This window comes from Sipha flava, unplaced genomic scaffold (assembly GCF_003268045.1).
Source record: "Sipha flava isolate LNK unplaced genomic scaffold, YSA_version1 85_pilon_pilon, whole genome shotgun sequence".
In the NCBI taxonomy this organism is placed as follows: domain Eukaryota; kingdom Metazoa; phylum Arthropoda; class Insecta; order Hemiptera; family Aphididae; genus Sipha; species Sipha flava.
In genome coordinates this window covers 1,518,073-1,543,529 of record NW_020273627.1, presented here as the reverse complement: position 1 = coordinate 1,543,529, position 25,457 = coordinate 1,518,073, and the positions used below count along the sequence as shown (strand labels likewise).

At 27.8% G+C, this 25,457-nt stretch overlaps 2 protein-coding genes across 13 annotated transcripts; one reads left to right on the top strand and one right to left on the bottom strand.

The window, feature by feature from the left end:
* Nucleotides 1-8,521: 8,521 nt before the first annotated feature.
* Nucleotides 8,522-15,889, bottom strand: LOC112693361 (epsin-2). Of its 5 annotated transcripts, none has more exons than XM_025568377.1 (12): nucleotides 15,338-15,889; nucleotides 11,969-12,055; nucleotides 11,523-11,732; nucleotides 11,242-11,463; nucleotides 11,118-11,147; nucleotides 10,604-10,649; nucleotides 10,101-10,263; nucleotides 9,866-10,034; nucleotides 9,554-9,683; nucleotides 9,339-9,488; nucleotides 9,076-9,264; nucleotides 8,522-8,742 (listed from the first exon to the last, which is right to left on the bottom strand). In XM_025568377.1, exons 2-12 carry the CDS (start codon nucleotides 12,053-12,055, stop codon nucleotides 8,606-8,608), a joined length of 1,533 nt encoding a protein of 510 aa, XP_025424162.1. In that variant the 5' UTR covers nucleotides 15,338-15,889; the 3' UTR covers nucleotides 8,522-8,605. The 5 variants fall into 5 exon arrangements, with proteins under 5 accessions (XP_025424162.1, XP_025424164.1, XP_025424165.1 ...); XM_025568379.1 differs by having other exon boundaries at nucleotides 9,866-10,022; nucleotides 15,338-15,888; XM_025568380.1 differs by having other exon boundaries at nucleotides 9,866-10,019; nucleotides 15,338-15,882.
* Nucleotides 15,890-20,576: 4,687 nt separating this feature from the next.
* On the top strand, nucleotides 20,577-24,636 carry LOC112693369. Of its 8 annotated transcripts, XM_025568398.1 has the most exons (8): nucleotides 20,577-20,988; nucleotides 21,131-21,755; nucleotides 21,909-22,130; nucleotides 22,927-23,108; nucleotides 23,170-23,315; nucleotides 23,380-23,695; nucleotides 23,752-23,903; nucleotides 24,117-24,636. In XM_025568398.1, the coding sequence occupies exons 3-8, from the start codon at nucleotides 22,092-22,094 to the stop codon at nucleotides 24,266-24,268; spliced, it is 987 nt and encodes a 328-aa protein (XP_025424183.1). In that variant the 5' UTR covers nucleotides 20,577-20,988; nucleotides 21,131-21,755; nucleotides 21,909-22,091; the 3' UTR covers nucleotides 24,269-24,636. The 8 variants fall into 8 exon arrangements, with proteins under 8 accessions (XP_025424183.1, XP_025424184.1, XP_025424181.1 ...); XM_025568399.1 differs by lacking the exon at nucleotides 21,131-21,755; XM_025568396.1 differs by having other exon boundaries at nucleotides 21,131-22,130.
* The last annotated feature ends 821 nt before the right edge of the window (nucleotides 24,637-25,457 follow it).

Sequence of the window (25,457 nt, the reverse complement as noted above, 5' to 3'; positions counted from 1 at the left end):
GCTGTTCGATCACACGGCGCGCTTCAAGGACGACGGGCGGACGCGCATGCGTGCACCTCTAAATAAACCGTACGTCGCGTACCGCTCTCGGTCGCCTATCGACTGGCGACGCCCCTCCACTACCGCCTCATCGCTCATCAATACATCTGAACGACCGTGGCGGATGACGTGTACAAGTTCGTCGTCGTCACTGGCCTTGGTGAGGGGGGGGTTCGCGAGCGGATCATGTCGTATGCGGTATTGATTATCGCACGCGCGTGCGTTTGTCGTCTTCGTGTCTCGAATACGTCGCAACTTTGCGCCAATGTGTTCATGATTAAAATAATATTTATTATTTCTCACTCTTTTTTTAATCCCCCACTCCCCGAGATAATTGCAATTCCAGTTTTATCGTAAAGCGGGTAGTTGAAAATATCATAGACGACACTTGGATCTTAATGTGGGGGGGGGAATTAATCACAATTAAATTTAAAATTTGATTTAAAAATCTACTCACATTCAATTTATGTTTATATTATACATTTTTACACCTACATATTTACTTAGTATGTGTATGATAACTGATAAAACGATAAGTATATCAATTAATATCAATAGAATATATTATGTTAATAACAATATATTATATTGAAATTAATATCATAACATAATGTTGTTTTTAAAAGTATTGATTAAAGCATTGATTAAATATACTATATTGTATATTTAATCAATTTCATGTACATTAATGCATTAGACTCAACATGGGGAATAGTTTTATCATATAATTGTAAAATCGTAATTTTAACATAAATATTTTATAAAAATTAAAAATTGTTTAAATAATATTTAATTTAGGAGGGGGCAAAATAATAAGTTTACCCCTCAATATTTTTTCTGGAGAGGCAACTACCCCCTTGTGCCCCTGTGGAAAATATAAATGCATTCTCTGGACACTATTTGTACTATTCCCAGTGGCGTATATAGGGGGTGTCTAATGGGCTACAGCCCCCCACCCAAAATATTTAAAAAAACAAAAAAATATGGGAAAACCAATACTCTAAAAATTTTTTTAATGATACTGTTAATATTTAAAATTAAAATTATTAAAATTTTATTAAAATTAGTTTAAAACACAATTGTTTTTAAAATAATATAAAATAATATTTTTTCTAAATATAATATAAAATAAGTTTCTCAATTATCACATACATCTGGTGCAACCCTTAACATTGTCCCATGGAACCCTATGGTTCCGCGGAACACACTTTGGGAAACGCTGCTCTATACGATTATATTATTATTGAATAGGTTAGGTTAGATTAAGTTAGTTATAGTATTTTCTTTTTATTGTAAATATTTGTATTATAATAAGTTAATAATATGTTAAAGCTGGGAATAAGTTTAAAATATATGTCTTTTAAAAAATTTAACCGGGTCAATTCTCCACTAGTAAAATAAAGCATTTTTTCTCATACGGAATTATATTTTTTTGCTGTTTTTATGATTGATACACAGCAGTGGTTAAAGTGGGGAAAATGTTATGGGGGGACTATGTTCATAAAAAATTGAGGAGCGTTCTCCTTCCTAATTTTAAATCTTACCAATCTTTTTTAGGAAACCCATGACGTCTAAGCCTCTTTTGTTACACAAATATGTTCATACAAATTTTATTTTCATACTATACAAATGCCTGCTCAAAAAAAATAAATTGAAATACATAGTAGGTAATGTTTAAAAAACTTAACTTAAACTTAACAAAACTAAAAAGAATCAATTACTAACCTTGCTAGTTGTTGGTCATCGTAGACAGTAACAAATACATACATTGCACATAAGGTGTATACTGTCTATATTAGAAGATAGTGTCATTCCTATATCATAGTTTAATATTTATACTATTTATAGTTATTCTATTCTGTTTATATTTATTCTAAATAATAATCGATATCACTATCACTTTAATCTCAGATCTATGGGTAATAACCGCTCAGGGATCATCTATAATTAGACACAGCGTCAATTAAATTAACCCATGGTGTACATTATCTACCATATTTTCTTATCGTTATACTTAAATATTATTTCTCCGAAAATGTTTCCATTTTTCCATCTTTCCATTTTTTATTGTAATATTATAATAAGCAGTGTTTTGCTTTAGATAAATTTATTTAGATATGTTATCTAGATAAAAATCATAGCCATGTAGATAAATAATTTATAATAATAAAAATAAATTATTTATCTAGATAATTCACAAAATCTGTAGCTAATCATTAGTAATAACTAATCCACAATTTTATCATTCAATATAAAATAAATAACTAAATAAGAAATTTCATTTGTATATTTACTTGCAAAAATTGGTTCTAAAATAGTTTTTCATAGCATTTATTATTAATTATGAACAATGAAAATTTATTATGTATATAGACATATTTTATCTACATAATATGCATGGGAGTGAGAATTATTTATAATTCCATAGTATGGCTTATACGGGGAAGTCTCATGCCCGTATTACTATTGTTCTGTGGTATTACGAACGCCGATAGAGTATTTACAAGAATATTAGAACCAGAGATAACGCACCATAGGTCTAAACTGGTTATTATTGCAGCTGCGCGGTAGATGGTTTATAAATACTGAAATACAGAAATAATTGTCGATAAGAAAATAACAATATTATAATACGCATTACGCTGTACCTCATTGGCGGCGCCAGGGACGGGCCAGGTAGGGCCATTACTTGATAATAACTAGTCGTACTAGTGGCCCTACCACTGACCTGACCTAAGACATAATAATATAGTAATTTTTCATAAGCAGAAAATATTAAATAATAGTATTTATCTTTTGTTGAAATCTCATTTTTAGAGGCCCTACCTTATAATTGTTGGCCTCCCGTTGGCCCTACCTAGCAAAAAATCCTGGCGCCGCCACTGCTGTACCTACACAGAAATTGATCGTTCTCCATCATCATTTGACCGCCTTAAATTCAATATTTATATATAAATTGTCCATTGTTCATGTAATCATGTGTTCTAAATGTCATTACCGGACCCCAATTCTATGAATTCGTACTTTGATGTGTCTAAATAATATTATTGTACAACAAAATAAATATTAGGCTTGAAACGTACGTTATTTATTAAAAACTTGTACCTACTGTACGCAGCGCACTCATCCACAACGTGTTCAGTGCTTATCGTCTGACCGTCTTCATATTTTTCATAATTTTGTCTATGACTTTCAATTTTATTTTATTGGTGAAATATTTTATATTTTGAAATGGATCGTTACATAATACAATAACATCCCAAGACTAAAAGAGTTCGCCTACAAACGGATGAAAACGTAGATGCCTTACATAAATATCTAGATAAAAATTATTTTATCTATCTATATCTAGATAAATTCAATTTCTACAGTATCTATCTATATCTAGATAATTTTTTTTTATCTAGGCACAACACTGATAATAAGTATTGTATATTCAATATTGTATTTTAGTGACCAATGCTATTAAGCGTCCAGCCCGACTTTTGGCGACTTAAATTAAAGAGGACGCATATAATTACCTTAAATAAGAAGGGGGACTCCATCCCCCTCCACTTTAACCACTGATACATAGTCAACAAAACACAGGCTGAGCTCGAAATTATATCTAAATTTCACTCTGAATTCCAAGTAAAATTTCTATTAAAACAACAATTTTAGGGTGAGCTGCACTGGGGACACTCAAATTGCCTCCTATTTGAAAATTTTCCATTAATCGAATCAATACAATCGATATAAACTATCAATTTATACAATAATACATTTATAAGTTGATTATAATATAAATAGGTAAAGTCGTTTCAGATGGTTGTTTAGTACTTGTCTATTAATATTTTTTTCTGAGTCTTTCGTACATGTATGAATTGTGTTTGAAACATCGAACATAATTTCATCGATTAAATTAGTTTTTAAGTAGGCTTTACATATTTTTTTGTTGCACGCCCATCTCTTAATTTCATTAGCAAATTATTTTTGGAATCCATATTTATAACCATTGACCATTAAAACAGTTTTTCCCTTCTCACTGGTGGGTTAAGCCATTTCAAGAGGCCATTTATTAGGGATGAAACTGAATTAGAAATTAATACCTAGTAAAAAAAAAAAAACACAATATGCTCATAAAAGAGTATAAGTATATTTATATTACGTTTTAGAATTAGTGATACCACCGATAATGACTTATTTACGATTAATAAATATAATCTAATTTAAATACTTTAAGTACTCGAATACATTTTTAAGTATTCGAATATATATTCTGAGTACATTTTTTTAAATTATCCGAATACGTATTCTGAATACATTTTCATCCATTTATTCGAATACGTATTTTGAATACAAAATAAAAGTATTCTTTATAATACTACCTATACATTAAAAACCGAAAAATATATCTCCGCAATCATATCTACTAATTTCAATAACCGAATTTGAAGTAGGTAATGGAAGAATTAAAAATCCTTGAGTACCCAGTAAAATCAGTAACCAGACTAACCATCAAAGATAAAATTCCGACCCCACTAATAGCAGTTCAACTGATAAATCAGCATAAATCACAAGAAATCTTCTAACATCATCAATTAACCACCTCTGAATTGACTAGTATAGAAGCCACTTCCATAATGGTATCAACAGATACATTTGATATTAAAATAATATCCGCCAATAATCTTCTAAACAAAAAAAATCAAAGAGATGACATAAATGAACTTTTCAAAGAAAACCCAGCCATAGGTATTTTTAGGAGATTTAAACTTCAAAAATGAAATATGGGGTTGCCTAAAAACTAACCAAAATGGTAATAAACTATTCCAATTCATTTCTAAACTAAGAATTATAATATCACCACCTTCCACAGAACAGGTAGACAACTAGACATATTAGACCATTGCTCTAGTTTTAAATCTCACAGCACAGTTATATCACCAAGTTAAAAATGAACTAGACTCGAATCACGTTCCAATTATCACCACACAAAAGATATTAATTCCTCCAACTCCAAAACTAATAAAAATTTTCAGGGAAAGTCTCAACAAAAATCTTAGTATAAACAGATTTCATCAAAACAACAAAGAAATAGACACCAACATACAATACCTAACAGAATCAATAAAAAATGTACCTAATCTAATCATACTTGTTACCAGAAAATCCAAAAAAAAAAAATGAACTGCAAGAAAACTCCTCTCTACCGCCCAACATTCAACACTTAATAAATGAAAAACATAAAACCAAAAGAATATGGCAAAGAATAAGAATATAAATGAAAAAAACGATTAAACCAATAACACGAAGTGTCTAATGGAAACTCGATAAAAATAGATTTAATTCTTACAAAACATATTTATCAACACTGAATCCAAAGGATGCCAACCTATGGATTGCTACAAAAAGAATACTCAAAGAAACACTATTTCTCCCCTTAAAGTCAGACTAGCAAAAACATTGACAAATGCAAAATTTTTGCTCTGCATTTTTAAAATTGATTCACTACTGAGGCTACTACTATAAATATAATAAAACAGACTCTATAAATGCATATTCTATGGAAACAAATATTATCCATCCATGCAGTCACAAGGAAATACAAGTCCTAGATACGACCTTCTTACCAATAAACTTCTCAAAAGTCTTGCTCCAAAAGCCCTTGCGTTCTTAACCAGTCATTTAAACTCCATTTTAAGAATAAAATATTTTCCAAATACCTAGAAACAAGTAATTATCATTCCAATACATAAACCTGAGAAACCAAACAGTTTACCGGAGAGCTATAAACCTATTAGTTTGCTACCTACCCACTCCAAACTAATAGAAAGGATACTGTTACACAGAATGAAACCATACCTAAAAATTATTCCACTTCACCAATTTGGCTTCAAACCTCACCACTCCACATGTCATAAACCACAGCGTATCTCAGAAATAATAGTAGACGGATTTAAAAATAAAAAATTCACAACCACAGCCTTTCTAGACATCGCACAAGCCTTTGACAAGGTCTGACGTCCAAACTAACAAAACTAAAACTGCCAACCTACCTATATAATATATTATTTTAATTTATCAAAAATCTCATGTTTAAAGTATGATAAATACCGATATCTCTGAAGAACACCCGATAAAAACAGGGGTCAGTCCTTGGCCCCACCTTGTTTAATATTTTTTGCTATGATATCCCAGTTCCACAAAAATGTCAATTAGCAATGTATGCAAATGATAATGTAATCATAACCAGTGCCGCAACTACACACTATGGGGCTGATATGCAAATCTGAATTTGAGACTTAATATTTTTTCAAATAAAGTATTCACCCACTATAAATAAAATATGTTATGGAAGGTAGTCTAGTGGATCTTTAACTTTAAATGACCCGTATTATTTTCAGCTATTTCTGTTCTAAGAATTAGTATTACCATAGGATTATAAATACTTTAGTAATATAATAGTATTTACAATAAATAGTATTACATTTGATCTTTGGTAACGAGTTAGTAGTTGGATATGTTATTTGATTTTAAATGTTTAATAATATGATAGATCTGTTATTTATATTTATCAATTTGCTTCAGTTAAAATGTCTACAATCAAATCCATAATAATACATTGTGTGGGGTTTATAACGGTTTGGGGGCCGATGTGCAATGCACACCTTGCACATCCTATAGTTGTGGCACTGATCATAACACAACATAAATATCTTAAAAACTCATTAACAGATCTCCAAATTTCTTTAGACATAATTTCAGACTGGTTTAAAAAATGGAAACTCGATTTTAATCCAATTGGGAGCAATCTGAAAATATTTACTCTAAAGAGATATAAAAGTTTAACTCAATTAAAAATAAAAAATCAGCAAATATTATGGAATAATAAAGATCAATCAATTAAATATTTCGGAGTTTATCTTGATGAAATATTAACATGGAAAATGCATATAAATAAAAATTAAACCAAGCCTACACACGATTGAAAATCTTTACCCCCTATTAAACTACAGCTCAACACTTCATATTAAATGCTCACTTCTAATATACACATCAATAATAAGACCATTAATAACATATGCATTCCCAATATGGGTATCCACATCATAAACAAAAATTATTAAATTACAAACGATAAAGAATACATTTCTTAGAATAGCTCTTAAAGCTCCATGGTACAGACAAAATACACGACACTGGAATACCATACCTAACTACATGGATCAATGAAAAATTCACAAATTTAATTCGAAAATAAACACAACAGAAGGACTCCTTTACTTTAAAATTGGGAAAAACGAAAAACCGCAGACTTAAGCCACGTTTTCCACAAGATGTTTTGCTACTTCCAGAATCATCATCATCTTCAGCATCGGTATCATCAGAACATTGACCTATTAAAATAACTCATAATTTTAGCACATTTTACTAAATTAAAACAATTTATAAATTATCTTATTACTCTATTGAGCCTACCTAATTTTGTAATTTATTGAATATATAATAAAAAAAAAAAAATTATTTGCAACTAAACATTTTGATGGAGAATAGTGAAATAACCAATTTCCAACATATTTCAACTGTCTAAATTGAATTGCCAATACCTACATAAAATACATAAAATAAAAACTCTTGAGTTGTTACTGTAACAAAATAAAATAATATATATTTAGGTGTTATAAATACACCAGGTAATAATAAATGATTGAAAAATAAAACAATGATATAAAAACCACATGATAATATATAATGATTACAAACATAGTATTAAAGTTTAAAATACAATGTAGTTACCACAAGTAATGTCATACACAATAGTAATTAAATAAAAACTACACGGATTTAAAATTCTTTATAAAAATACAATATATCTCTCACTCGTTTTTGCACCCCATTATTTACATAAAAAAATATGTGTGATATAAATAGCATTTCATAATCGGAAAGTCATTTGATAAAATCTAAGTTTATATATATATATATATATATATATAGATAAATATTTATGTAAATGTATAAAAAAGGTTTATATTCAGTGCATTTAACAATAGTAATGTTAATAAATTTATTTTTTATTTTTAACATGTTGAGCTCAATAATGTGATTTAAATTAATTTTCTTTAACATTTAATCTCACATTCTGCAAAAAAATCATAAGTAATAAATAACAATTGCTAACAATACATATTATATAAAGTGGTTACTTAATATATAACTTTATTAAAAGTACTAAAGTGTCTAAAATAGCCAGCAAAAATGGAAATAAAATAAATTTATGTACATTTTTACTTTTATTTAAAAATGACTCATTTTTTCACATTTCTAAAGACACCAAAAATTTGTATTTGTAGTTAAAACAACTTAATTATTATAAACTACAATATTATTTATTAAATATATTATACTTATTGTTAAAGCCCAAATTATTTTTCCAATTTATTTACACTTTAAATAAGAAGAAAAACCACAGGATGCTCAAATGAAATATTACTAGAAATTGGAAACAACCATAGAAAAATATAATTTCGTTACGTTATTGTTAATGATTTCACAAAATATTAAAAGAACTCTTAAGATTTTGCTACGACAAAAATGGATTAGGAGATGGTACAAGAGGTGGTGGCAAAGTAGAAGTAGTTGAACTACTAAATGTTGCTGGAACTGTTGGTTGAGTTGTAAATGGAGGCTGTTGTGATATTCCAAAAGGGTTTACCATACCTAAAATGAAAACCATAATATATTTTCACTACATTGGAGTAATAATAAAAATAATGTATTGAAAATAACAAATGCAAATTTAATGAACATTGCTTCAATGTTTATTTTATCTTATTTTAAATATTGAGAAAAAGTTTAAGTTGGTAATTATTATAAAACAAATTATTTGGATTTAACATTATCTATTAATTATATTTTCACAAAAAATTAACAATAGAATATTATAAAAACTTAGACCAACATTAATAAGAAATAAAAAAATAACTAACAGTTATGAAATGGTGAAAAATTATTAATTAAAAAAAAAAAAAAAATGTTTCTATAATAACATACCAGGTGGTCGTGTTTGTGCAACTGGTGCTGGATTAATAGGAGCTGTCACTAGATTGTCCAAATTTACTAATGCAGAATTTTCACCCAAGAAACTGTGTGGTGTTTTCTTACCCGATGTTGAACTCTGCGTAGATGTTCTTAATAGTTCGTTGTTTATATGTGAGAGGTCAAATGGATCAGGAGTAGGTTCTAATTAGAATAATATACAAACCTCAAAATAAATAGCTCATACTAAAATATTCAACATTTTTTTTAATACTTACTTGTTTGTAATGATCGATTCCCTAAAAGAGCAAATTCATCAAATTCTTGGATTGGTTTAGTTATTGGTTGAGTAACTGTTGCAGGAGCCCAAGGGTCAGGTGGAGTCATTGGTGCCACTGATGTGGTTTGTATTAACCAAGGATCGACACCTTAAATAAAAAACATGAACATTAAATACCTATTTTACAAATTTTAAAATGTTTATTATACTGACTATCATTTATAGCATTTGGTAACACGTGAGCAGTAGAAGTAGCATTTTGTTTGTGTGTAACTGGAGACCATGGATCAACAACTCGTGTTGGTGTTCCATTATTTAGATCCCCATTAGACCAATTTAAAGGCTGAAATTAAATTTCACCATAAACATTTGATTAAAACAAATATTTAATAAAACAGAATTGGTAAATTATTGTTTCATTTCTAAATGTAAATAAATTACCACATATATATGGTTATACAAGTATAGAGATAACAAATAAAAATATAATTATTATTATTTAAAAATAAATGTTATGTGTATTACTTGTGATTGTGGTTGAGTTTTTATTGGCATACCCCATGGGTCTGCAGCTGCTGCTGCACCATTTTTTTCAGAATCATTCTCTAGATCGATCCCCAATAAGTCTAACATATTACTGCTTTTGCCATTAGTACTATTAGCTCCAGAATCAGAACCACTACTTAAATATTGTCTATTAGTTTTCAAGAAAATAAATTGGATTCAACACATTGAGTTTTAAAAATTATAATTAATTTACTTGAATTCATTTTCACTTTGAGATAATGCAAGTTTTAACCGCACATCATCACTACGTCGTTTTTGTTCTTCTTGTTCTGCTTCTTCTCTAGACATAGCCAGAGCTAGTTGTAATTGTAATTCTTCTTCACCAACAGTCTGTGGCCGTGCACTTTCTAGTTCCGCTTTAAAAGATAAAATATTTGTTTGATAATTAAAAAATACAATTCAATGAGTATCACTTGTCTTTTATTACTATAAACTATTACAATGTATTCAAGCTTTATAAGAAATAAAATTTTTCAATTTATCAAAAATTTATTCTACTTTATTTTTATAAAATAAAGTTTTTGATTTTATTATTCACTAGAATAGTATTGGATTATATAAAAATTGTTTTACAGATAGTTGAAGTCAGGTTGTATCATTAAATTAGTAATCTTAATAATCTTAATAATGAAAAATAAAAAAATAAGAAATTTTTAAATTTCAACATTTTAAAAAATGTAATAATAACTAACATACCTTTGACAGGGGGTCGAGAATCATATAGTCCATAAGAATCTCGAAACTACAAAAAAAAAAAAATGTATAATTTTACTGTCAATAAAAAATTGATAATTACTATTTAAAACATAAGGTTGTATATATCAATTTTGCTAAAGCAAAATTTTAACATTTTAAAACTATACGGCAAAACCAATTTATTTTAACAATATTATAAATCATAATAATAAAAAAAGCTACAAAAATAAGCAGTTATTTCATAAAAAATATATCCATTTAAAGCATAAATAAAATCTTACAACACGCAAGTATATGATATTTTCAACATAACGGTTTTACTCATCTAATATAATTTACATAATTAAATTTATTTGATTTTTAAGTAAATTGTTAGTATTTAAACAAATTATTCGTCATATTTGTATTAATAAAAATTATATTATATTCTGAACTATTTTTTTTTTTTTAAGTACAATTTGTTGACAATGCATGCATTTTTTTTTTTGTAACCAATAAGATTATATTAACTTACCAATGGGTATTTAGGGCTTTGTGGAGTTGTCTAACCAAATGTATAGCGTAAAAACAAAATAAAAAATATTTAAGAAACCACCACCATTATTTTACTAAAATATAATTAAAAATTTTATTTTTACATTTCCATCACTGCCAAAACTTGAAATTTTTTGTGCTGATCTTTCTTTAGCTTTAATTGCTCGTGCTCTTTCAGTTTTTAATCGTTCATCATCATCTAATAAAGCTACTAATTGTGTAGCTGTATCTCGTACCCTCTGTCCTTTATCTTTATTCTCTTCAATGTGTTGGAACGTTTCTAATGTTTTAATCGCAAAACGATTTTCTTTACATTGCTGGGCAACCTTAGAAAAATATATAAATTAGTATCCAGTAAACATTATAAATAATCTATTATTTTTACTTTTTCACTGCCAGTTTTTATTAAATATTCTAAAAGGATTAGAGCTTTATGAACATGTCTCCAATTTCGTCCATGATCATTAAGTCGTTTCCAAAGAATTGCCATTATTTCTGAGAAGGCAACTACATTGTAAGTAAGGTCAGCAATTTCAGCCATTAGTGTACTGCTTGGACCCCATTGATCATTGCTAGTAGCCTCTCGTACTTTTACCTAAAATATAATCTGTGTTAACATTTTATAATCCCATAGGTTTCATATAATAATTTTCTTGTTAGAAGAAAATACAATTATTTTGGTGGTTTATTTTTGAAGCGTAACTAATAAGATTTAATATACAATTAACTAGATCAAATTATAATTGAATAATAGTAAATATTGTTCTTAATGTACTAAAAAACAAGAACATGAATTTATCATGAAAAAATATAATAACATAATATACTAACTTGAGCATCAGAGTAATTATGTGCAATATTTTTTAAATTTCGTCTAAGACCTGCTACATTAACTTGCATTTCTTCTCGTTTCTTCATCTAAAATGTAAGAAATATAAATATAGTGTATATACAAATTAAATCAACAGGGTATTTTATTTAAGAGATCAAATGAACTACATGTTATAGTTGTTATAACTCTTTTACAACATTTAATAACTTTATGGAAAAAAAAAAAAAAAAAAAATTAGTAAATAAGCAAGTGAAATAATGTCAGGAAACACAATTTACTAATCTGGTTTATATAACCTTTTAAGTAAATAATAATTGCTTAATAATTGAGATAAAAACTAACTAAACATTTCTGCTATTAGCTTATAATATAAATCACAAAAATTGTATGAAAATATACAAAACATTCATAATTTATTTATGAGTAAACAATGATTATACTCAGACATAACCTTAGACATTACTACCAATTTATAACAAATTTATTATACAATCTACTATTTATACTTATTTGACATAGAGATTTTTAACAATATGGTTAACATTTTAAAAGGATCCTATTAATTTAATTTTTAAAAACAATAGCATCAGCTTTTATGAAACAAATATCAATTTATTGATTATTGAAACCTTAAATAAGATGTTAATTTTAAAATGGACAAGCAGTAACAGTATTAAAAATTATATTGTAATGTAAATAGGTATTTGAATATCGAATAAGTCAATAACAAATAAAAACAAAGTATTTTATTTCATAACTTTAATAAGACTAGATAAATTGAAAATTCTGAAAAATTAATACTAGGTAGTTACAATAATTAATAAATCTAAATCCTAAACTTATGTAATTGATAATTTATTATTTTTGTATAGACAATATAATTAATTTATTTTTATGGAGTTGCATCATCTAAGTATTATTTACTAACTGTCATTAGTTTCTTCCTTTATTATTAGGCACAATAAGTTGGTAATAATAAAATAAATCTTAAATAATTTAAATAAAAATTAAATTATAAAATTGATAAATAATAATTAAACCATTAGAAAATAACATAAGTTCAAGTTTATAATTAATAATAATTGTTTTAATAATTTTGATCGTTAAAATGAAAAACGTTCAAAATGGCATGGCTTATTTCTAAAATTTAGGAAGCAGCATCATAACTTAAAAACATCAAGGGTTAATGTATACCTTAAATAACTATATACATGATAATAATCACTAATTTTATTAGTGAAAATAATAAATAATACCTATTATTTACTAATTTTTGAAACAAAAAGAGTATTAGGTATAAAAACAAAAAAATAACACATTATGAATATATATATAAATAGTTGCATTTAATTACAATAAATATTAAGATGATATGTTATGTATGATGTATTTATTTATATTTTATTATGATTAATTTGATTATCTTAAAATTTTTATACTATTGATTATTAATATCTATAGCAGATAATTTTCAAAAAAATGTGTACCAACTAATTATTTATTATTGTTTAAAAAAATATGTATTATTGATTATCATTTTAAAAAAAAGTTGTACGGTTGACTATCATTTAAATAAAATTGTAGGTATTCATAATTTTTATTACTTTTAGTATAATTATTTTGAAACAAAATAATGTTTGGACAATACAGGGTTTGTATTAGGAAGGTTCAGATAATCGGGATCCTCCATTATATGAATTAACCAGTGACTTAAATAGGGAGAGGGGCCTAGTAGGCTACAGCTCCCCCCCAAAAATGTTTTAAAAAACTTAAAAATTATTTTAAATGTATGTTATATTTTATTGGTGCTTTATGCTTATTTAGAATTTAGGTCCAATGTCAAATCGTTTTGGGGCATTCTGTAAATGAAATGTAGATAAGTAACTACTGTGTCTTGTTAGTAATTCTTAGATATTAGTGGTAATTTAATTCTGTCCATAGTAGCCCCTCCCAAAAATATTTTCTGTACACGCCACTGGAATTAACCAAGTCTTTAATGTAAAATTAAAATGTTTATGCAGGTAAATTAGGCACAAATGGGCTGTTGGAAATAACATATCTTTTTTATTTTAGCGAAAATGGGTGATGTCCGTAATTTTAAAAGTTATATAAAATAATGAGCAATTATTTTTATGAGTAATATCAAAATAATACATTTTCAAAAGGCATTAAGTACAACCGAGCACCGTTTATAACAATTGATAGGTAAGTAATAATATTATTGATCATTAATTATGTGTTGAAAATAAATAATTGTAAAGCAATATTGAAAATTATTTTGATAAACAATACTTACTGTAAGAACAATTTTTATTATCAGAAATTTATAAGAATAAAATGATAATCTTTGGTTGTAGAACTGTCATTAAAATAGGTAAATCTATACCTAGCTTAGTTTTCTAAACTTATTTATCATTACAACAGCAATGCATTAGACTTGCAGAAATACTTTTAAAAGAACATTACTGTAATAGACAAGATAAGAAAATAGAATGCTAATAACACTTTTTTTTTTTTATCAAGGACACATTAATTCTTATTGGAATTTAGATAGAAATTAATTATTTATCTTTAAGTGTCTTCTTATGAGGTATAAGTATACTACCTAGTACCTATACAATAAATTATAGTTATTAAAATGATATAAAAACAACTAATAATTAATAATCAACACTTGTAATTTAAACATGAATACTGATCAATGTATATTGTGACAACAGTTTTTCAAGAACATAATAATTAATATATCATGTATTACAGATTAAATAGGACTAGGTAGAAATGAAGTAAAATAATATACATTTATTTAAATCAACAGTAGTAGTTTAGTGTTTGTATTGATATATACGACAATATAAAGTTATAGACAAATGAACAATTGAAAGTATTAAAATAATTAACAAGACAGGTCACATTTGAAACAATAACTTGGTGTACCAAGAAAGGATATGTGAATAAATATAAAAATATGTAGTTTTAATCGAAACTCTGAAGGCAATCGACATTTATATCACTTGATAGCACTACAGAAAACAATAGTCGAATACGATACATATATATATATATGTGTATTAAGTATCAAACGGATATGTGAAACGAAATGGAATGCTAAATCGAGTGGGTAGTGGTTGATAGAAAAAAAAACCGATACATTCAAGACCGAGGTCTATAGTATAGAGGACGTCATGTGAGATACGTCTTGGGATTAACGAACACAGTAATTGATAAGAGACGGTCAACGAGTATACCGAGCTAACAGAAAAACCGGGTGCGAGCGAGCGATGCACCGCGATCGCAGTGAGCACAGCGGACGTGCGAAATCTACTGTGTTCGGCGTTTGAATACATCTATAAAAAAAAACTACAAACCTTGATGACAATTGTTGACGTGTTTCACGAGAATAGTGTTTCTTTCCGCTGGCGCTTTGTTCAGATGTTGATGATGACGACGGACATAATAGTAAATAAAAAGATTACAGAGCGTTGTACGCGGGCGCGCGCACTATCACACACACACACACATATATACACTCGTGCATGTACACACGTACGTACAGAAACGGAGCTCGGAAAACTGGTCGGGAAATCAACAAACGGGACGGGGTGGGAGAAGAGACGATTAAATCGGCAAACGGAGACGGTAACTACTTCAGCGCGAACGATAAACACGACGAACAACAGGGTGCTGTGTTGAAATTAGCGAAAAAATCCGTTCGGTGCGAGTGAAATGTATAACGTGTACTCGAGTGTGTGTGTGTGTGTGTGTGTGTGATTACGAACTGCGAACGTTTTGCGCGATTGTTGTGTACTGCTTTGGCTTAGCGCACACTATCGTCACAACACACCTCGCGCGAACCTCGACCAGTCCGTCAGACCATCGTTCCCCCGCGCGCGTAATATTTATAACGTTACGTTGTTATGAATGAACGGTGGTGGCCGTGGTGGCGGGAAGAGGGTTCGGAGACGACCGGAAAGAGAAGACGGTGGCGGGATGTCCTCGCCCCCGCCCGAAACCCATCCTCTCCTGAAGTGGGGACCCTGTTCAATCCGTTCTGCGTGCAGGGCATGCGTTCTGACAACATGAAATTACCGTATCCTCGCGACGTTATCAGCCGACCGACGGTCTTCACTTTCTATAACCTGCTGTAGTTGTTCCGGTCGTAGCATTGAATTCTATATGATAGCATATATTATCATATAGAATTATTATCATATTATACAGAATTCAATGGCTGTTACATAGAGTTACTCATTGACTTATAATATTATAAGTCTATGGAGTTACTCTATGGGCTGTTATCAATATATCATATCAAATCACTATAATACGATAATAATATTATTAGAATAATATGAGTTATGAATCAAACTATTCAAAATTTAACTACATATTTCCTATGTAAATAATATATTGTCATTTTATTATAGTTGTCAAATAATAATGTTCAGATTCGTTATAATTTTTTTTTGTAGTAGTATATTGTTGAGATGTTTAGTTTCAACTCTAGTGTAATGTACTATGTATACATTATATTTTTTCATGTGTATTTTATAGTTACTACGTAATTACAATTTACAATTATAACCATAAACAAATTAATAGAAGTAATATGAACCACGTGCGAATCGCAAAATCTCGAATAGAAAAAAGTTGCGAACCAGCATTAGCAATCAAATGTATCCTACTATCCAGTATATACTCTCCGTTTATATTTGTTACTATCATTTACTTTGTCTATGTTGATGTTAAATTAAAAAGTGTTAAATAAAATATCAGTAATACCGTAATAAATGTTCTTGATAAAGTTATTAATCTAACTCTAAAATCCTTATACCCTAATATTGTGTAATCGTGTCGAACTCACAACTCGGCATACTACACTAGTTGGTTTTAATAATTCATACTTGTACTTACTATTATAATAATGTTATTTATATATATATTAGATAATATTGAATTTTTATGTTTAAGATGTTTGTGAATTGTATTGTTAATACTCAATAAAACATTGAGTAAATAGCCTTTGTGTAGTAAATTTTGATAAGGTCTGGTTTATGAAATGTTCAAATAGGTAATTGAGTAAATGTAGACATAAATAAACATTATTAAAAGCCATCCCAACATATTAGATAGTTATTGCTGTTTTGATTTTTTTTTTTTTAATGTATCTGGTATATATAATGATTAATTTACTGAAATGATCGAAGTACAAAAAAAAATGTAAAATACGTATGTAGTATGTTCAAATTTTGAATAGTTTGATTCAAAACTCATATTTTTATAATAATATTATTATCGTATTATAGTGATTTGATATAATATATTGATAACGGCCGAACATTATGATAACGAGCGCTTCCCCGGAGTAAGGCGTTCGGCTGGCTTATCATAAAAGAACATTATCATAGTTCTATAAATTCTTTACATTTGATGAATATAAATTATATTTAGGGTTGCCAACCGACCGGTATTTTCCCGGCCCGGCCAGTATTTCACATATTTAGACTTAAAAAGCCGGTTGTTGGTATTTTCAAAGTAATAATTGTAAAATTATAAAAAACCATTATTTCCACCTGATCGAAAGTTTTGATATTATATATTAATATTTTATTGTTTTTGTGAAATTGATTATTACATGTTGCTGTCAATAAATCGTATACTTATCTTAATGACTTCAGACCTCTATCGTCCACTTTGACATTTTTATTAGTAGTATGATTAGTATGTACCTTGTTAGTTGTTCCTATTATGCCGTACTCGTATGTGAGTATGTGATAGACGATTCATAATAGAGTTCAGTTTCGTTATTCTGTTCAGACTGTTCGGTAGTATTATTTTTACATTGCATATACACGAGTGAATAATTATACGCATTTTTAAAATGAACGAAAATGAAAATGAAACGAAAAAAAGAATTCGTAATTGTGTTTTTAACGATGAATGGTTAAAAGATCAAATATTTTCTGATTGGATCGCTAAACATAATAACCCTAATAAAGCACGATGTATATTATGTCAGACAGTTTTTATTGTAAAGTATGATGGCGTTAAAGCTGTAAAAACACATCAAGAATCAAAAAAACATGACGAATCCGTCAATTCTATACATAAATCGTCCACTATAAAAAAGTTTTTTTAATTTGATAAAGTTATTACCAAATGATATCCTAAAAAACACAGAATTCACTAGTTCGGAAAAATGGGTAAAATTTTTCTAATCATCTACTGCACAATAAAAAATATTAAACAAATTGTACAGTATGTATTCTCGGTGCCGTGTAGCAAAACATTTGTTGAACGCGTTTTTAGCCACGTGAATAGTTTGTGGATAGATGAGCGCAATCGATTAGGAATTGATACAATTAAAACCGAACTAGTCATAAGAAATAACATAACATACAATTTTTCAGATTTTTTTGATCAAATACAAAATTAAAAACATTTATTAAACGCTGTAAAAAATTCCGCTAAATATAAATTTAAAAGTTTACAATAGTTTATTTATAATAGTTATTATACTAATTTATAAGTTTATAATTAAAGTTTAATATAATGTGATATTAATATTATTAAATGTTTTATTTTAACGTATGTAATTAATTATATTATTCGTCAATTTATTATATTTATATTAAAAATTCACTTAAAATGATGCCTTTTTTTTTTTTTTTTGTTAACTTGGGCCGGTATTTTCTAAATCCAAAGTTGGCAACCCTAATTATATTATGTCCTAATGTATATGGTAGGTAGGTAGTAGAGCAAATGAATAGTTGTAATGGAGATTGGAGTTATTAAATATAATTACTTTATTACATATTAATTACTAGAAAAATGTAGTTATTTTTTTACAAGAATGGAATAAAAGGTCTTAACTCTTAATATAGTATATAACCTAATAATACCATATTTTATCATTTTGCTCTTCTCTTTGTAATTTTAGTTTTCTTTTGGCACATCCACTGAGAGGTGCCATTTTAAAATTAATTTAAATATTAAATATATAAGATAAAATGTATAAATACTATAAATTGTACAAATATTAACGCAGGTGACGTTAGCATAAGTGCGGGGTGCGCTGAATGTGAATGTAAGTGCCCAATCGGAAACCATAATATAATTCTATATTTCTATATGAATCAATATAATGACAATATCCTCGCTCAAAGTATTTTAAAAATAGACATACAAGTATACAGTAGTCACTGTCTAGATATGATAAGAACAACTTGACATTGTAGTATAGTACCGGTATTTAGCTATAAATAGCAATTATTTCCTAATCGATCGTTTAAATTTAGTTACAAGTTACATTACTTAGATAATAATTAAAACCCGATGTATTTGGTTTTATTTGCGTCATATTTAGGCAATATTAAAAATTTGGTAAAAATTAAAAGCAATCATATAATAATATGAGCCCCTCTCAATACTTTAGGTGGGCCGGCCTAAGGCCGCACACATTAGGGTGGGCCAGGCACACCTTGGCCCTCCTTTAACTACGTGCCTGCCTACCTACCATATATATTAGGACATAATATAATTTATATTCATCAAATGTAAAGAATTTATAAAACTATAAATTATAATATACCTAATAGTATATTAATATATACCTTTTAAATCAAAAGAGATCTTCTAGTTCCTAAATTTTACATTTTACATTTTATAATTTGAAGTTATGATAACGTTCTTTTATGATAAGTCAACCAAATGCCTTAAGGTATGGCCACACTACACGCGATTTGCGATACGAGCGATATTGTACAGCGATTTTTACGATTTTGGTGTGGCCACTTCCGCGTTTTTATTGCTAAATCAAAGTAGGTTGTTACATATAATCACTAGTTGTTTGTCACCAGTCGTCGAGATGACTTCATACAAATCGAATCGTAAACGTAAAATACTTTTATCTGAAAATTGTGCTTCATTAGAAGCCAAAGTTGACTTATTTAAACAACGAAAATGGGTGCATGAAATAAATAAACATCGAGAAACCGAACGTGAATTTCACACTCTTTTTAATAAACTTCAAAAGCACCCGGATAAATTTTTTGAATAATGTCGTATGGACGGAAACACCTCCAAATCGGTTCTTTCATGAAAATTGCTGACGCCAACTTTTCCGACTGGACGGACATGGTGATTGAACAACGATTACAAAGCGATTAATCGCAAAGAAACAAACTATTTTGATTTTGACGCGATAGACGCGATTTATCGCAAAACGCAAATCCCACAACGCTCTCTATGTGGCCATGTCATAGCGATTCTGTAGTTTTGAAAAAATCGCTAAATCGCTAAATAAATCGTTCGCATCGCAAATCACGTGCAGTGTGGCCGTACCTTACTGCGGGGAAGCGCTCGTTTATGATAGTGTTGAATAAATTACGCGCATACGCAGAATGCATAAGGTGCATTCCTGTGGTTAGACACTCCTGGAAAATTCCAAAAGAATCCAACATGGCGTCGTTACTCTTATCATTATGGTTAATTTATTGGTTATCATACAAGTGTATGAAGTTAAATTGTAATAAATAGTAAAATATAAAACGAATGAATATTCATGGTTAAAAGTTTCACAATAATTCAATAATAATTAATAAAACAAAATACATGTTTTTCAGTCTCTTTGTCCATGTCAACAAATTCACATTAAAAATACGAATAATCATTAGATGAATGAACATTTAAAACTTCACCACTTGAATTATTCAGTGAATCACTAATTAAATTGCCTTCAAGTAATAAGTAAATTATTTGTTAAGCTTTAACAAACGTGCAAAATTCCAGTATCTGGTAGGCCTGCATTCGTATGCACCTGTTTTATACTATTGAACTTTCATATGGCGATCAATCTATGTTCATAATAGATTGATTATTAACACCTTAATCTCTTACGTATTATACAAAATGATTACTACACTATTCTAATTTTATATAATAAGAAAATAACTAATGAGATGAGGCTCATTACAACAAATTTTACAATATTCACACCGTAAAATACAGTCACTGCAAGGTAAATTAATTTTTTCAATAATATATTTTGTTTTAGGATCAGTTAGTGTATTGATCATCCATGTGTAGCTGTAAACTTAAAATCATATCCGACTTAATATGAACACTTTTATTATAACTGGCGATAATTTGTAATATTTCAGATGAACTTATTTGTTTTGAAATCTTAATAATCCTTTCAAAACATTTGTCTCGCACTAACAAAATTACTGCATTAATGGCTAAATCGAGTCGTCTGCATTGCTTTCCTACTAAATAGCAATATTTAATATTTTTATGAAGACCTTCAAAATACATATTTATGTTGATATCAACATGTTTGCATTTGAAAAATGACCATTTTTCAACTCTTGAAGAATAATTGCTTGCAAAATATTGACCAAAATCTGCAGTATCTGTATCATTTTTTTAAATCTTCAATGACCTTTGTTAATTCTATGTAAAACTTGTTTTTACCAGTTTCATGCATTAATGATTTTAATGTCTTAGAAACCATTGATTTTTTTTCTTGTGAGTGAATTTTAGAAAGGTTTTTACTTCAATTTCTTAATACGTGCCAAGTACATAATAGTTGTTTAGAAACCGGATCCATAATAGATTCCCATGCGTTATAAAATGCAGGTTCATTGTCAGACATAAATACATTGGCTTTGATAAGTCCTACTGCATGCTGGATACATTCAAAAAATAATTAATATGTTGACGTATCTGATTTATTTGTAAAACAGAATGCAGCAGGAAAACCATTTCCATAATTGTCTACTACAAGTAAAGTATACAACTGAAAGTTATAACTATTTAAACCATGTGTTCCGTCTATACATGTTTTATCATATTATATTTTATATTTTATTACGAGGGAGATGTATTGCAATAGCAAAGGTTTAATTATTGGTACTGATTATTTATTTTTTATTAAAGGAAATATGACAAATTTTATGGAAAAAGGCAATATATTTCGTAATCAGAGATAAATTGATAACCATGTGAACAATTTGTACTGATAAGCGATAAGTGATAAGCGATTTGACGCCATGTTGGATTCTTTTGGAATTTTTCCTGCGAAGATCCATTTGTGATAAAATGCCATAGCCCACCAGCAACATGGCGCGAAATAAGCGTCTCGTGTCAATTTATACTATAGTTAGCAATCTAGTTATCTATATCTGTGAACTAAGTTAATTTTAAATTTTTTTGAATAATTCAGAAGTAGTAAATTATCGAATAGTTTGATAGTACTATTCGATAGTGTCCATCACTAATTCGTATACTCAGTTATCTTTGAATTTTAAAATTACGCATACCTACATACTGGTAAAAATGAATTAAAAATTGTTAACTAACGCTTGGTACCACGATTTATTATTTATTAAAATACTACCTACTATTACTGTTCGTTAAATCCTTACTTGAAAGTTAGTATAAGTCCAATTCTTATTTAAACATTAAGTAGTCACTTGTTTATAATGCCTAATATCATTGGGGATGCTCGCGATTTTGTCACTCTTCTCAATATTAATGTTAAATTATTTAATAAATTACTTGGGCAAGACTTAATTCACCAATCATGCTTAGTTAAGCCCATCAATTTATTTATTTCAATTACCTACCAATACAAAATAATGTTAATGTTTTCTAAAAATTAAAATTTAATATTGATATTTTTATATTATTTAACATTTTTACCAACACTTTCTGTAACAGGAATAATTTATTTATATTATATATTATTTTTCATCCATTTGTTCATTAAAATCATAATATTTGTTTATGGTAAAAATAGTAAATTAATATTTAAAAATATTTAGCTATAATTTGTTGTAGATTTTCTAAAACCGGTATAATTCCAAGTATTAGTCAAATCACAACTTTCCCAGTGTATGGTGTTATTCTAATTTAAAAAATAAATAAAAAATAAGAGTTTTTTTTTTTTTTTTAGGAAAATATGTTGTCTTATCCTTCATTTGTTGGTTATTCTCGCAAACTGATGACACTTACTATGATATTAAAAAATGGTAAGATGTTATTAGGTATGAAAAATCGTGGTATGGGCAAAGGCAAATGGAATGGTTTTGGTGGAAAAGTAGAACCAAATGAAACAATTGATGATGGTGCAAAACGGTACTTTATCAATTTTTGAAATATAATTATAATAGAACCTAACAGTAGTATCTACTTTCAGTGAAGTAAAAGAAGAGTGTGGATTAGATGTAATTTCAATGGAAAAAATTGGTATTATAGAATTTGAGTATGTTGGTTCAAAAGAAATACTGGAAGGACATATATATTCATGTTATCTGTTTAGTGGTGACATAATTGAATCTGATGGTAAAAATAATATACAATATTAATAATTTGTACTTCATACAACCAATTACAATTTATTTTATAGAAATGGCGCCAATCAAATGGTTTAAAATTGAAGATTCTCCGTGTAATCAAATGTGGATTGATCATAAATTTTGGTTTCCAATGATATTAAAAAACATTCCATTTAAAGCACATTTTAAGTATTTAAATGACGATACTATGTTGGATAGTACCATAATATTAACAAATTCAAAAGAAAAATTAAAGGAACCATGGGTAAATGTTATTATTAAAAAAGACAATCAAATTATTTTACTTAAAAATTTTGAAGAATCAAATTATTTTAATAAACATGAAAAAGTTAAATCAGGAGAGTCTGTAGAAGATGCAGCTATAAGGTTAGTACAGTTAATTAAATGAAATGTATTTAAATTAAAGATTTTATTTATCTTAGATATTTGAAAAGTCATTATAAAATTCATGATGCAGTAAAGGTACAAAAAATAGCAGTTGTAGATATTGAATTTATTGACAAACAATTTATTCAAGAAATTAATGTGTTTGTACTAGATGTTTCAAAGATAAACAAATATTTACAAAATGAAGGTAATTTCTGGTTGCATTGTTTTGAATTAAAATATAAGTAACAATAACTATTATTTAAATTGTAGGTAGGGGAAGAGTCAGTATTATTGAGATGTTTAATTATAAATAGATATTATCTTTACAATTATGTATATAAGAAATATGTTGTTAGTCTAATCAATTTGACTTATAATTTTATTGATCGAAGTATTAATATTTTATTTTTGTATTTAGATTTTAGATTGTTGGATATAAATATTATACAAGCAAATAAATTGTGGTTAGATAACAAGTTTTTTTCAACTCTTTTAATGATGAAACCATTTAAAGCATATTTCCTGATGGATGAGGATAATATACTGTGCAGCAAATATGATAATAATTAAAAAGTTTTTTTTTTCATTTAGAAAAAATAAAATCTGTACAGTTTATATACAATAAGAATTTATGATAACATGTATTTTTTTTTAGCTTGAATTTTCCTAAGAAGAAGCTCCCCATAGTTAAAAAGTAACTTTATAATCATGGTGCTGTTGTTTTCAACTGATAATTTCCAATGTCAGTGTTGTTCTAAGGAAGTATTATTAGTACATTTATATGTGGTTAACGACATATATAAAATAAAAAATTTGTATTATTTTTGCTTAACTTATATATTGAGTTGTATGTGTAAATGTAACTTTCATTATGTAATATTCAACATTTTGAAATTTTTTTTAAGCCTATATAAGACAATATTTTATGTAAAAATCATATTTATATGGATAAATATTTGTTCAAAAATAATTTTGGATTTAATATTGTACAATAAAGATTTTTAGTTTAAAAATATTATTTTTTTTTTATCTTAATTTTACCAACATTTAAAATCACAAATAACAATTTAATTTTTAACTGGTAAGAAGTGACCAAATACAATATAATGACAGTATCGTTACACTTATATGCACCTTCATAGTTTCAAACCGGTTAGAGTCTGTCTCCTTAGGCATTTAACTGAACAGATGAGGGGAATCACTTTTGTGTATTAAAATGTTATGCTTCCTTAAATATTACAACTATATTTTTATAATTTTACCCAAATTACTTGTTATTAAGACAATAAATCAAGACAAAATTGTTTATGTTTTTAATAACATATTTGAATAAAGAATAATGGGACAAAGAACAAGAGGAAGACCTGGGGCTAATTATTTCTATAATATAAAAAAGAAGATGGGTTGCGTATTCTACCAACAAAAAAAAACGGCTAAGGATAGACACACTTGGCTATTTTCACTAGGCGTTGTCTTTAGATCATGATGATTCAAATTACTATAATACTATTTAAGTAATAAAATACTATTACTTATAATATTTAACTCTAGTATTCTATAAGTACACTTTAATTCTAAATCTCAATCAAGAGACAAGATATTTTTGAATACCGAGAAGAATGCAAATTAATGAGAAAAAATTTACAATTGCATTATCAACATTAACAAACTGGTAGTAATAATATACCTATTGTTCTTTTCATATCACAGTATTTGTAATGTAATATGCCTTTGGTTGGTTCAATTTTTTAAGAAATTT

Excerpts from the sequence above, each read along its gene's own strand:
- LOC112693361 (XM_025568377.1), bottom strand. The coding sequence starts at position 12,055 with ATGAAGAAACGAGAAGAAATGCAAGTTAATGTAGCAGGTCTTAGACGA. Across the intron at positions 11,733-11,968 it reads ATAATTACTCTGATGCTCAA|GTAAAAGTACGAGAGGCTAC; the intron begins GTTAGTATATTA and ends ATTATATTTTAG. Across the intron at positions 8,743-9,075 it reads TGCACAAACACGACCACCTG|GTATGGTAAACCCTTTTGGA; the intron begins GTATGTTATTAT and ends TTTTCATTTTAG.
- LOC112693369 (XM_025568399.1), top strand. The coding sequence starts at position 22,092 with ATGGCGCGAAATAAGCGTCTCGTGTCAATTTATACTATA. Across the intron at positions 23,109-23,169 it reads ATTGATGATGGTGCAAAACG|TGAAGTAAAAGAAGAGTGTG; the intron begins GTACTTTATCAA and ends ATCTACTTTCAG. Across the intron at positions 23,904-24,116 it reads CAAATATTTACAAAATGAAG|ATTTTAGATTGTTGGATATA; the intron begins GTAATTTCTGGT and ends TTTTGTATTTAG.